Source organism: Schistocerca americana, chromosome 5 (assembly GCF_021461395.2).
Source record: "Schistocerca americana isolate TAMUIC-IGC-003095 chromosome 5, iqSchAmer2.1, whole genome shotgun sequence".
NCBI lineage: Eukaryota > Metazoa > Arthropoda > Insecta > Orthoptera > Acrididae > Schistocerca > Schistocerca americana.
The window spans coordinates 109,010,847-109,024,554 of NC_060123.1; the positions used below are offsets into that span (position 1 = coordinate 109,010,847).

At 42.5% G+C, this 13,708-nt stretch overlaps 1 protein-coding gene across 1 annotated transcript in view; it reads right to left on the minus strand.

The window, feature by feature from the left end:
* Positions 1-5,016: 5,016 nt before the first annotated feature.
* Positions 5,017-13,708, minus strand: part of LOC124616224 (luciferin sulfotransferase-like) — a 30,704-nt gene continuing 22,012 nt past the window's right edge. Inside the window, exons 5-6 of the mRNA XM_047144527.1 lie at positions 5,809-5,903; positions 5,017-5,295 (exon numbers count right to left, since the gene is read on the minus strand). Coding sequence (XP_047000483.1) covers positions 5,017-5,295; positions 5,809-5,903 — 374 coding nt within the window. The remainder of the gene's footprint in view (positions 5,296-5,808; positions 5,904-13,708) is intronic.

Sequence of the window (13,708 nt, forward strand, 5' to 3'; positions counted from 1 at the left end):
TCGAGAAACGGTCACTGGCGCACGTTACGTTGCAATTTTGGAACAATTTGTCGCCACACAGCAAGCGTTAGAGGATCGACCAGGTACTGAATGGTTTATGCAAGATGGAGCCCGACCACATCGGACCGAACAAGTGTTTCGCCTTCCTGAGGAATACTTCGGGAATCGAGTCAATGCTTTGAAATATCCCAAATTTACCGCTGCAGGCATGGATTCGCCTCCATTTTCGCCGGATTTGACTCCCTGTGACTTTCTTTTGTGGGGCACAGCGAAAGACATGGTCTATCCAAAGCATCCCGCCACGCTGGACGAGCTTGAATCGGCGATCTCTGTGGCATGTGAATCCATTTCGGTTGAGACACTACGAAATGTGATGGCGAATTTCATTCTTCGTTTGTGCCACCTCTGTTGTGCCAATGGTGAACATTTTGAAAACATTGTGATGTGATTGTTTGCAAAGATTGTTTTCATACGATTATTTCACTTATGTATGCTGATATGAGATGTACAGCGTACAGCGCCATCTGTTAGCAGATTTTGTAACTATTATTTCAAACTGCTGTATAAACTTCTTACAGCTTTCACAATAAACATACCGTTTGCTGCATCCCTCTATCGATCTTTGTTTTCGAGATATTTAATTTTGAAACCAGGGAGCCCTTTTCTGGACACCCTGTAAGAACAACACACACACCCATGCCCGAGGGAGGACTCGAACTTCGGGCGGGAACGGCAGCGCTTTTTGTAACTTGGTGCCTCAAACCGTACGGCCACTCTACGCGACAGTATTATTCCCTTAAAGAGTACTCCCGTTCTAGGTCTCATTCATCTCGAAACGCAAAAGATAGGAAAAGAACGAAATTCTTCCGCTCTTAACTCACTTCTCCTTCTTTCTCTTTTGCCACTGTCCAGCGTCGGAACAGGGGCGGCGTAACTAATTAAATATTTGACGTGCTATTTCAAGGGGTGGCCGGACACCTTTCCTCTCTTCACCCTGTAAAACTCCGGGATGGGGTAGCTTTACCTCAGCTGTCTACGTGGAGTGTTATTCAGATATTTATGTTTTCTAAATGCCTATAAATAGTGCAACTGAAATGGGACTTGGCCGCCAACCCGGTAATCACGCAGTGGGGTGTGGGAAACTGTCAAAAAGGAGCTGGCCGGCGCACAGACCTCGTCGTTAATCCGCTGATCGGATTCGACACGGGACCGGTGCACCTCCCCGTAACGGAAGCAGCGCTTCAACATCACTGCTGTCCAGGCTGGTTTCGCTTCTTGATACACCTACCATTTAAATTACTAAGTCAAGAAGGAGTTTTCATAGTCTGGTTGATTGCATAACCTGTAATCATTCGAAAAGGCTTGGAGAAGATTCCATTGGTTGATGTGTGGTACATATCAGTCTGTATTCTTAAGTATTTAGGAAAAATGACTGTGGATGTAAGAAGGTCCCAGCATCGATAGGAGTGCGTAAGAGAGTGACAAACAGGTGACACACAAATGTAAACGAAAGCTTTTGATATTAATGCCGAATATATGGTGATCGTCTTTGTTGACCTGATAGAGGACTATCAGTCAGTGAAATGTGAGTGAGGGTATAGAGGGGGTGATGTATAATACTAATCGAAAGAGACCTATTAGATAGGGATGCAACTATACAGGGTGGTCCATTGATAGTGACCGTGCCTAATATCTCACGAAATAAGCAGCAAACGAAAAGACTACAAAGAACGAAACTCGTCTAGCTTGAAGGGGTAAACCAGATGGCGATATTGTTGGCCCGCTAGATGACAATGTCATAGGTCAAATGGATATCAACTTCGTTTTTTCAAAAAGGAACGACCATTTTTATTACATATTTGTGTAGTACGTAAAGAAATATGATTGTTTTAGTTGTACCACTTTTTTCGCTTTGTGATAGATGGCGCTGTAATACTCACAAACGTGTAAGTACATGGTATCACGTAACATTCCACCAGTGGGGACGGTAGTTGCTTCGTGATACATTGCCCGTGTTAAAATCTACCCTTTACCAATTACGGAAAACGTCGATATCGTGTTGATATATGGCTATTGTGATCAAAATGCCCTACGGGCGTGTGCTATGTATGCTGCTCAGTGTCCTGGACGACATCATCCAAGTTTCCGGACCGTTCGCCAGGTAGTTACGTTGTTTAAGGAAACAGGAAGTGTTCAGTCACATGTGAAACATCAACTACGACCTGCAACAAATGATGATGCCTAGTTAGGTGTTTTAGCTGCTGCCGCGGCTAATCCGCACATCTGTAACAGGCAAATTGCGCGAGAATCGGGAATCTCAAAAACGTCGGTGTCGAGAATGCTCCTACATCAACATCGACTACACCCGTACCATATTTCTATGCGCCAGGAATTGCATGGCGGCGACTTTGAACGTCGTGTACAGTTCTGCCACTTGGCACTAAATAAATCAGGGGACGATGACAGACTTTTTGCATGCGTTCTATTTAGTGACGAAGTGTCATTCACCAACAGCGGTAACGTAAATCGGCATAATATGCACTATTGGGCAACAGAAAACCCACGATGGCTGCGACAAGTGGAACATCAGCGGCATTAGCGGGTTAATGTATGGTGCGGTGTTATGAGAGGAATGATACTTGGCTTCCATTTTATCGATGACAGTCCAAATGCCGCAATGTATGCTGATTTCCTACGTAATGTTCTTCCGATGTTCCTACAAGATGTTTCACTGCATGACAGAATGGCGATGTACTTCCAACATGATGGATGTCCGGCACATAGCTCGCGTGCGGTTGAAGCAGAATTGAATAGCATATTTCATGACCGGTGGATTGGTCGTCGAAGCATCACACCATGGCCCGCACGTTCACCGGATCTGACGTCCCCGGATTTCTTTCTGAGGGGAAAGTTTAAGTATGTTTACTATCGTGATCCACCGACAACGCCTGACAACATGTGTCAGCACATTGTCAATGCATGTGCGTACATTACGGAAGGCGAACTGCTCGCTGTAGAGAGTAATGTCGTTATACGCGTTGCCAAATGCATTGAATTTGGTGGACATCATTTTGAGAATTTATTACATTAATGTGGTATTTACTGATAATCACGCTGTAACAGCATGCGTTCTCAGAAATGGTAAGTTCACAAAGGCACATGTATCATATTGAAACAACCGAAATAAAATGTTCAAACGTAGCTACGTTCTGCATTTTAATTTAAAAAACCTACCTGTTACCAACTGTTCGTCTAAAATTGTGATCCATACGTTTGTGACTATTACAGCACCATCTATCACAAAGACAAAAAAGTGGTCCAACTAAAATATTCATATTTCTTTACGTACTACACGAATATGTAATAAAAATGGGGGTTCCTATTTAAAAAAAGCACAGTTGATATCCGTTTGACCTATGGCAGCGCCATCTAGCGGGCCACCCACAGCGCCATCTGGTTTCCCCCTTCAAGCTAGACAAGTTTCGTTGTGTCTAGTTTTTTCGTTTAATGTTTATTTCGTGAGATATTTTGTCCGGTCACGATCAGCGGACCACCCTGCATATGTGCAACGTGTTATGGTCAGATAGTATGTGAATAAAATTTCTACAGTTGAGGACGCTTTTTGCGGGGTGTTCCGTTGGATCCTCTGCAATTTAATTGCAGTATACAGCACAAAGGTGGGGTAGGTTAACTAAGCATACATCCTCTACACCTCCCGCCGTCTTGAACTCCCTCACGCCCTGGTTGCTTCTCTCCTCTCCAATCCCCGCCCCCTGCCCCGTCTTCACTGTTGTGTCCCCCCTACCCTCCATCTCTACACCCTACATCTCCTTTCCCAAGGTGGCTTCCATCAACTCCCCATCCCGGATGATGCCCTCTCCCCCTCCATTTATCCCTCCTATCAACTCTGATCCTCACTCCCCCTCCTTTCCTCTGTCCTTTTCCTGGGCTCCCTCTCCCCCCCTTCCATCCTCTTTCTTCCCCACCTCCCCTCTCTTTGCCCCCTTCTCTCCCCCACGTCCTATTACATTTCCCTCCTCTGCCTCCTCTCATTCCCTCTCGCGACTGCCCTTCTCCCCCTTTATTAGTCCTCTCCCTCCTTGGTTTCCCAACCCCCTTTTCGATTTTTCCTCTCCTACCTCCTTGTTTTCCCCCCTACTCCAGGTCCCCCCCCCCCCCCATCTGCCTTGGATCGGGAGTGCCATCTTTGTGCCGCCTTTTTCGTGCAGTGTTTTACAGTGTGTTTTTCCAGTGCGTGCTCCGTGTTGTGTCTTTTGGGAAGTGCAGCGAACAGCCATCATACTGTCGCTGGGTGTGCTTTTTATTACTTGCGAACAGAAACCAGACTGTCGCCATGTTTTTTAATTGTGTGTCTACTGTGTTACTTGTCTGATTCCTGTGTCTTTTATCTACATTGCCAACCCCCTTTTGCTTTCTGTTTTAACTTTCCACAATTTTACGCCATTTTACGCTTTAACTCGCCATTTTATCGTCTGTTTTTCCTTGTGTCTTTCTTCTTCCTTTATTTAAAAAAAGTCTGTAGGCTGTAGAGCAGCGTAGTAAGCTGCTGCCGGCCCGCCCCCTTCGGGGGAAATTGAAAATCAATTAAAATAAAAAATTAACATATTATACCACTATTAACAAACATGTGGAGTTTTAGCGAAACGAAGGTAATTATTAGCCAATTCTTGAAATTTTGTAAAAATATATCTGTCATGTGAAAAGAGTTTTCGTCGTAAGATCTAAGGCGATCGAGGTTCATAAAGTAATGGATCCATTATTCTCATAATGGTCTGCTGTTAAGATAAGCACGATTACATGACGCCCGTCTTTTAAGAGAACAAGAAGATGTGAACGGGTTATTCTGGAGGTATAGATGCCACCACTAACTGCTTCCATATTGGCTGGAGATAGCGCCTAGTGGAAGTATGAAAAGTAGAGGAATAAAGAACAAGTAGTAGGTTTCTCAGCAATATTTCTACAAAAGTTTTTACAAAAACATGTGGCCGAAGTATATCACAGAGAGCCATGGTAGTCAGTGTCCCGCAAATGCCGTTTACTCCAAGCGTCGAAGCGTTCGATAAGGTCTGGCTCGAGTTCATTGGGCGCTTGGCCGACTTCGCCTTTACGGATAAAGTCGATGACTTCATTGTCTGGCCCTTTGTTATGAAAGTTAACTGAGCTGTTGTTCTTCATGCTCTCGAAGGACAGATACTGTGCCAAAGCCGTCACCTGATCTTCTTTCAGTGTCCGACCGAGGAAGCGTGACATTTTGTTGATGACAGAGCAGATATCCTGTGAATTGAAAAAACATTCAGTAAATAATTATTTAAAATTATCCAACAACAGTAATGCAAATGTCCGCTAGTTACATTCACATTATAGAGAGAAAAGTGTCAGTTATTAGAACTAGAAGTGATTTAAACTTTAGCTCCTTAACGTAGAAGCGTAAACATTCGTTTGCAAAAGACAGTAGTAACTCATCAAGACAGCAGTTTGCGGATGGAAAGGTGTAGAAATAAACGAAGTTAAAACATTTACTTTATGAGTGGCAATCGAATGACGTGACCAACAGTATTGCAAGACAAATTTCTTGTTACTGACGAATTTCAAGCAAAAAGAAAACTATTTTTTCTGTGTCATTAAGTGCTTACCACATGTTGATCAATTTTTATCAAATTTGGAACAGGCACTTTTATGGGATCATTATTTCTGTGGTTTGGACACAAGAACAGTAACTCCGGCGGATATATTCATGCCTTACATAAACTTTGGAATTAGTGAAAACGTGTTTCAGTTGTACTTTACCTTTTTCATACCTTCGAAGGAATTAATTAACACATTAGGCTCATCCCTTAGCTTCCAGAAGTCTAGGACGTGTCTCCAGTATGGACCATAAGCCACTGAAAGAATATTACAGACATGTAAAACTCCTTTGATGGTTATAATAGTTAAAATACATTTAGCTGGTATTTCAAAGTAAATGATAGACTAACGTACGTCCTAATTCAGCAGTGTATTTTTCTGCGAGCTTAAGGCATTACCTAAGCAGTTTACCTCTGATGTTTCGCGAGCTGCAGAAGATATCGACCCAAGATTGTAATGCTATATGCCAGTTTGAGTTTTTGGTAGTATAGTAACCGCTTGTGAAATGTTCGAATATAGAGTACTTATACAAAAAAGAGACAAATAAATAAATAAAAAAACGGAGGAAGAGAGAAAAAGAATGAGCGATTACTGTCTGAGTAAAACCGTTAGAAGGCAAAAACGGCGAATGTCTTCTTCTGTAGGGTAGCAGCTTCTTTCATTGTCACATAAACATTCTCTGACGTCGTGGTACGTACAGTCTGCCACTAATATTATCCTCCTAGCAGCGCAACTTCTGACAGATAATTATCATTGCTCAATATTTTAATTAACATATCAAACGTTTCAACTCTCCGATATCTTGCGAAAATATATATAAATAGTGTACGTTCTAGTCCTCCTTGCACGATAGACGTTTTCCACCATTCTCTACTTTTAGCACGTTTGTGTTGCTATATAACAATTGTGCAATTTTGCCTTACCTCTAGTCTTACAGCTTACAATTTATTCTCATATTATTCCATTTACTAGTTCTATGAATTTAGTCTTTAATGCATTCTGTTCTTAGACATATCATAACTGTATTTTGTTTCCTTCTTATTAATTTCCTACTATGGTGTGCGCTTCTGTGGGGGCGATACAGAATGTAAAATCAAGAACTAACAATTAAATATCAGAACTAATTATAGCCTTAAATTAATTAGGAAGCTTTATTGTTACTACGTACCAAAACTGAAATTTCATGCGTTCTGTTGGTGACTACGATTTGGCTGGACTACAGGCGCTTTCACCATCAGCACAGCCACCGCACCACACGGATTAACTCTTTACGTCCCATTTTGCTACTATTATCTGAATGCTGAAACTTCAAAAGCATATGGAAGACTATCGGACCAAAGAGTAGAAGTATCAATCCAGCACTTACTCGTTGAATCACGATAATCGTTGACCAATTCAACGATGGTACATCGAATGTCTGACAGTGTCCGAAGCCTGAGCTCGTACATTCTGCCACTCAGGCCATTAATTGACGACATCACTTCCCCGCTCACTTTACTACTTAATGCTTTTATCTACTGCTGACTTTGTATCAGACCATTATGTACCAGATTTATTCTTGCATACAAGTTAAGTGAAGTAAGAGCTCTATGCCACCTATTTCACTTGATTAAAGTGTTCGACCCCTTGTACTTCCTGTGTATACGGCTAAAATATCATATTAGTTTTATCCCAATGCAAGTACAACTGTAATTTGAGTAGTGTTGCAAGCTTCCAGCCTGTTCCGTAATTGTAATAGTAGATTAAACCACATCAAAACACGTTGGCTTTAGCTTCACCTTTGCAGTAGGAAGTAAAATCTGATTCTTGGGTTACTGTCAGGGCAGGATTCATACACGCAGGTTTCCACCTCCGAGAAGAACTTAGTTATGCCTGTGGGAGATAACTGCGGCTATTGTACCAAAGCTGAGACTTTCGTTTCACATCCTGTGGTTTATCTATATATATAAAACATTGTTATTACTTCCACATTCTAATCTCTTTCTATGCATCCTGTCCTTTTCAATATCCTCCGTACCCAATGACAAAGTCATATTCTTTCGTTCTCCTTTCTCAGCAACCTCGTGCCTCTTCCACATAAAAAATATATTTCACATGAAACAATTGACTATAATTATATTCAGTGTTCAGTTATCCACAGAACTGTTTCTCTTTCTGTAAAGTGCTTCCTGGACGTTAATATTCTGATACTTCTTTCTCGCTTACATGTGCTGTTCTCCATCAGTAAAGTATCTGGATTTTTGAATCGGTATACTTGCTCCGTTTAGCAGTGCCAGTTATTAAACTTACTGCATGCTTGACTACCTTCTTATTTACTTTGCTTTTACATTCTTGACTTTTTGCATTTACATTCCTATATGGTCAGTTCAACTAAAAAATCACTTTAACAACTTAAGTCCATTCAAACCTTTTATCATCACCATATACTCCTACGTTTCCATGGAAATACTTCAATATCTCTCCTCTGCGTATATCAGGATGCATCAGTTCTTGTTGTTCGTTGACCAACACACTAAAAATCCTGCACGTTTTGAAGAAGAGATGGATAATCTGACTGCTAGTGAAGCATTCACAATGCTACACTGTGCGATGTCACATACTTCGGTAAATACGTCGACACACTTTGAGACACTGCAGGGTGCCTACTACATTGTCAGCTCTATCTCAGTCCATCGTTTGCAGTCCTAAGGATCTTGCCTCGGTTGCACGAAGATATTCAAGTACGAAGAGGTGTTGTACACATTTCTTCTCTTGCCTTACCATACGCGTTGCCTTATATACAGGCGAACTCTTCCTCCTTACGAAATGGATACCCTGTCATGTTTCAACGGAACGTTAGTCTTGAAGATCAAACTATTACACACTTGTAACGTTCACGGTAGTGTAATCGTACTCGTATTAAACACTTGATTTTGTCCGTAGCGTCATGCCACCACCAAAGCTATGTCTTTTATGCATAATGTAACCCGAGCACCTACCATATAGTTGGGAATTATTCGTTAAAACGATCCGTTATTGGTGTTTACACTGAAACGGGGTTTGTTGATGTCAATATCCAGGCGGCAATTTCATGAGGCCCCATCGTGAGACAAACACAACTGTGACGTTTCGTTCTGAGTCTTTTTGTACATTGAAAATCGCCGTCAGTTCTGTTTGTATGAGACTCACATACTTGATCAACATCCTCGACTGGGTCACACGTGTATTCTTTTAGTCTATTAGACTATTGTACAGAAACCAGATGGCAGTTATAAGAATCGAGGGGCACGAAAGGGGAACAGTGGTTGGGAAGGGAGTGAGACAGGGTTGTAGCCTCTCCCTGATGTTATTCGACCTGTATATTGAGCAAGCAGTAAAGGAAACGTAAGAAAAATTCGGGGTAGTTGAACGGAATGGACAGTGTCTTGATAGGAGGATATAAGATGAACACCAACAAAAGCAAAACGAGGATAATGGAATGTAGTCGAGTTAACTCGGGTGATGCTGCGGGAATTAGATTGGGAAACGAGACACTTAAAGTGGTAGAGGAGTTTTGCTATTTGGGGAGCAAAATAACTCATGGTGGTCGAAGTAGAGAGGATATAAAATGTAGACTGGCAATGGCAAGGAAAGCGTCATTGAAGAAGAGAAATTTGTTAACATCGAGTATAGATTCATGTGTCAGGAAGTCGTTTCTGAAAGTATTTGTATGGAGTGTAGCCATGTATGGAAGTGAAACATGGACGATAAATAGTTTGGACAAGAAGAGAATAGAAGCTTTAGAAATGTGGTGCTACAGAAGAATGCTGAAGATTAGGTGAGTACACCAAATATCTAATGAGGAGGTATGGAATAGAATTGGGGAGAAGAGGAGTTTGTGGAACAACTTGACAAGAAGAAGGGATCGGTTGGTAGGACATGTTCTGAGGCATCAAGGGATCACCAATTTAGTATTGGAGGGCAGCGTGGAGGGTAAAAATCGTAGAGGGAGACCAAGAGATGAACACACTAAGCAGATTCAGAAGGATGTAGGTTGCAGTAAGTACTGGGAGATGAAGAGGCTTGCACAGGATAGGGTAGCATGGAGAGCTGCATCAAACCAGTCTCAGGACTGAAGACCACAACAAAACAAAACAACAAGCATTGTTCCATGTAGCTCTTCGCTTTATGCTAGTATCCTCCCAAAGAACCGAAGACCGCATCCTACATTGCCTGCCAATTACGCCATGTGATCATTCCGTGTTATAACCACATAACTGGAACGCCTGTAAAAGGTGTGAGATTATGATTGACTATGTTTGCCATATCACAATTAACAACAAGAGCAGGAAGAGCCCGATCAGACTTCGCAGGTGCACGTCTGAAGTTACGACAACATCAATCGATGACTGTTTGGACAAGCTCGCTCTGCTCCTCCATGAGATACACAGTGCTGTGGACAACGGCGGTCAGGCTGATGGTGTGCTCCTTCATTACAGTAAGGCATTTGACACCGTCCCGCATTGCCGTTTAATGAAAAAATACGAGATTGCGGAGTATCGGAGCAGACCTGTGACTGGATTCAAGACTTTCTTGCAGACAGAACTGAACAAGTCGTTCTTAACGGAACTAAATCGACAATTTGTAAAGGTAATACCCGGAATACCACAGGGTGTGTGATAGAATCGTTGCTGTTTACAGTGTACATAAATGATCTAGTAGAGTAGTATTAGTGGTTAGTGTTTAACGTCCCGTCGACAACGAGGTCATTAGAGACAGAGCGCAAGCTCGGTTTAGGGAAGGATTGGGAAGGAAATCGGCCGTGGCCTTTCAAAGGAACCATCCCGACATTTGCCTGAAACGATTTAGAGAAATCACGGAAAACCTAAATCAGGATGGCTGGAGATCGGATTGAACCGTCGTCCTCCCGAATGCGAGTCCAGTGTGCTAACCACTGCGCCACCTCGCTCGGTGATCTAGTAGAAAGCACCGGCTACACTTTAAGGCTATTCGCAGATGATGCAGTTTCGTATACCAAAGCAGAAAAGCCAAAAGACAGCAAGAATTTTCAGAACGACGTGCTGAGAATAAATGAATGGTGCAGGCTCTGGCAGTTGACCCTGAGCGTGAATAAATGTATCATATGGTGCATACATAGGAAAAGAAATCCACTACTCTACAGGTACACTATTTATGACACACGGCAGGACACAGCTTCGGCCGTAAAATATCGAGGCGTAACTATCCAGAGCGACCTTAAGTGGAATGACCATATAAAATAGATAGTGGAGTGAGCAGATACCAGACACAGATTTATCGGAAGTATCTTAAGGAACTGTAACTCATCCACGAAAGAACTGGCTTATAAGGCGTTTGTTCGCCCGATTTTTGAGTATTGTTCATCTATCTGGGATCGCTATCGGGTAGGACTGATAGAGGAGATAGAGAAGATCCAACGAAGAGCGGTGCGTTTCGTCACGGGACCGTTAACTGACGAGAGAACGTTACGGAGATTCTAAACAAACTCCACTGGGAGATGTTACAAGAGAGGCGTTGTGCATCACGGAGAGAGTCACTATTGAAATTTCGGGACAGCACTTTTCAGGAGGAGCCGGACAACATATTATTTCCCCCCACATATATCTCCCATATTGACCACGAGGAGAAAAGTCTAGAAATTAGGACCAATACAGAGGCTTACCGACAATCATCCGACTCACGCACTATTCACGAGTGGAACAGGGTTGGAGGGAACAGATAGTGGTACCGAAAGTACCCTCCACCACTCACCATTAGGAGTTTGATGTACATGTAGATGTACATAAAATTTAGCGTTCGCACCACCAAAATATTGTTAATCCATTTACACATTTCGTCTGAAACAGAATACGAACGCATTTTAATTTATAAGTATTGGTGTGAGACCCAGTCAAATGTTTTTGGAAGAACTACTGGATCCATTTGAGAGGCATAATCCATGACTTTCAGGATGTTACGTGATAAAAGTAGTTTTGCTTCAGATTCCACGTTATGTTAGAGCTCAGATGATATTCTAAGGTTGTACATCAGGTGGATGTCAACGATACTGGATGGTACTGTTGTGAATCACTTCAGTTGTCCTTGACGACGGGTGTGAGGTATGCTTTCTCTCAAGCACCGGGCACACGCCGCTTTTGTCCTAGATATTAAAAGATATATTATGGTTAAAAGAGTGGCTATCTAAATTGGAAATTATTTATAGAGGATGTCAGGAATTACATCTGACCCTAGGGCCACATTCGAGCTTAACCAGGCCAACAGATTCCGAAAGGCACTGAAATAAATATCCGTGTCACTCATCGTGTGTGAATTAAACAGGAGCAGTACGTTACCTAGGAGTAATGAAATGTTAGGTAATGGAATCAGAAATTTAGCATTTGCTTTGGTAATCACAATTTCGGTGTTGTGCCGTTCATGACAACCTCTATACAGAGCGATTAACGTTAGACATATCACCCCTTTTATTTACTGAACCTTTCCAGGTATCGAAACTATGCTTGTTTTCTGTGGATAAAGCTCTGAACTCTGGTATTAACTGACAATTGAACACGTAGGGTTTTTAATGGGCGCGTGTATTTCTCATAACAGCGTTCAACAGCTATTGCAAAAACATTTACAGTGGTACTGCGCTCGTTAGTATTGGCGTTGAAACCTCTCGCGAAAGAATCTGGGAAATCCGCTGATATTGGAAAACAATGTGGCCAGATCCATCCACTGCAGTGTAAACTCCTCCACGTGGAGCTCACATTCCACACCTCGTCGTTAGATGCAGGAAGACAGGTCTACGCCGCTAACAAGGGAAACTCCTCATCGGATCCCCCTCACAATTAATGGCAAGACAGCCCAGTGGATAGCCTGTCAAAAATTAAACACATCTCAAGCATGAAAACAGGAAGAAGGTGTACTGAATTGTGAGGAAGGTAGGAGAACAGAAACAGCGAAAGGTCCAAGCTCAAGACGTGCAACATTAAGGAAATTGCAAAAAAATCACCCAGTCGTAGTTGTCATGGCGTTGGACAACAAAGCAGGAGATCCTTATTAAAATCCCTGTATTTTTTTGGTTACAAAATTATGAACCTACCGTCCGGTCATTGACGTGTCTGTTATTCTTCTGTTGTTCCAAGTGTCACACAATGCATTGATAAGAGTATGTGACCCGTGTAGTCAGGATATATTAACGTCGCAAGTGAACGTGGTAATGTGATGAACACAGAGCAGGTGAGGTGCCGCATAGAATCTCACAGAAGCGAAAACAACAAATAAACGGGTGTGAACTATGTTACAACAAAGGAATTTAAAACTTCCAAAACGGAACGCAAGAGTCGTAAGATGTGGTACTTGTGCAGAACAACTAGGAGGTACACACGTCTAATGGTCCCATTCTTAAAATGGCTTTGAGCACTATGGGATTTAACATCTGTGGTCATCAGTCCCCTAGAACATAGAACTACTTAAACCTAACTAACCTAAGGACATCACACACATCCATGCCCGAGGCAGGATTCGAACCTGCGACCGTAGCAGTCGCGCGGTTCCGGACTGCGCGCCTAGAACCGCTAGACCACCGCGGCCGGCGTCCCTTTCTTACACCTCGCCGTTGCAGACGGACGTTACACCACGACACAGGCACAAATTTGAATACAACGAACAGAAACGTCACAATTATGTCTAACAAGAAGGAGGTGGGCGAGATTTGAAAACGTATCTCCAGCCACGCAATCCAACATGGTGACCACATAACCACAACACCATGGCTACATAAATTAGCACCATGTTGCACTTTTTGACTTTGGACCGTTCACTGTTTCTTTTTCGGTTCTTTTTTCACAGTTCAGTACACCTTTCTCCTGTTTTCCTGCTTTAGATGTGTTCAGTTTTTGACAGGCCTCGTGATGACTGGGTATTGTGTGACTTCCTTAGGTTAGTTAGGTTTAAGTAGTTCTACGTTGTAGGGGACTGATGACCATAGATGTTAAGTCCCATAGTGTTCAGAGCCATTTGAACCATCTTTTTTTACGGGCCACTGGGATATCTTACCGCTAAATGTGAGGAGGGTGCGATAGGT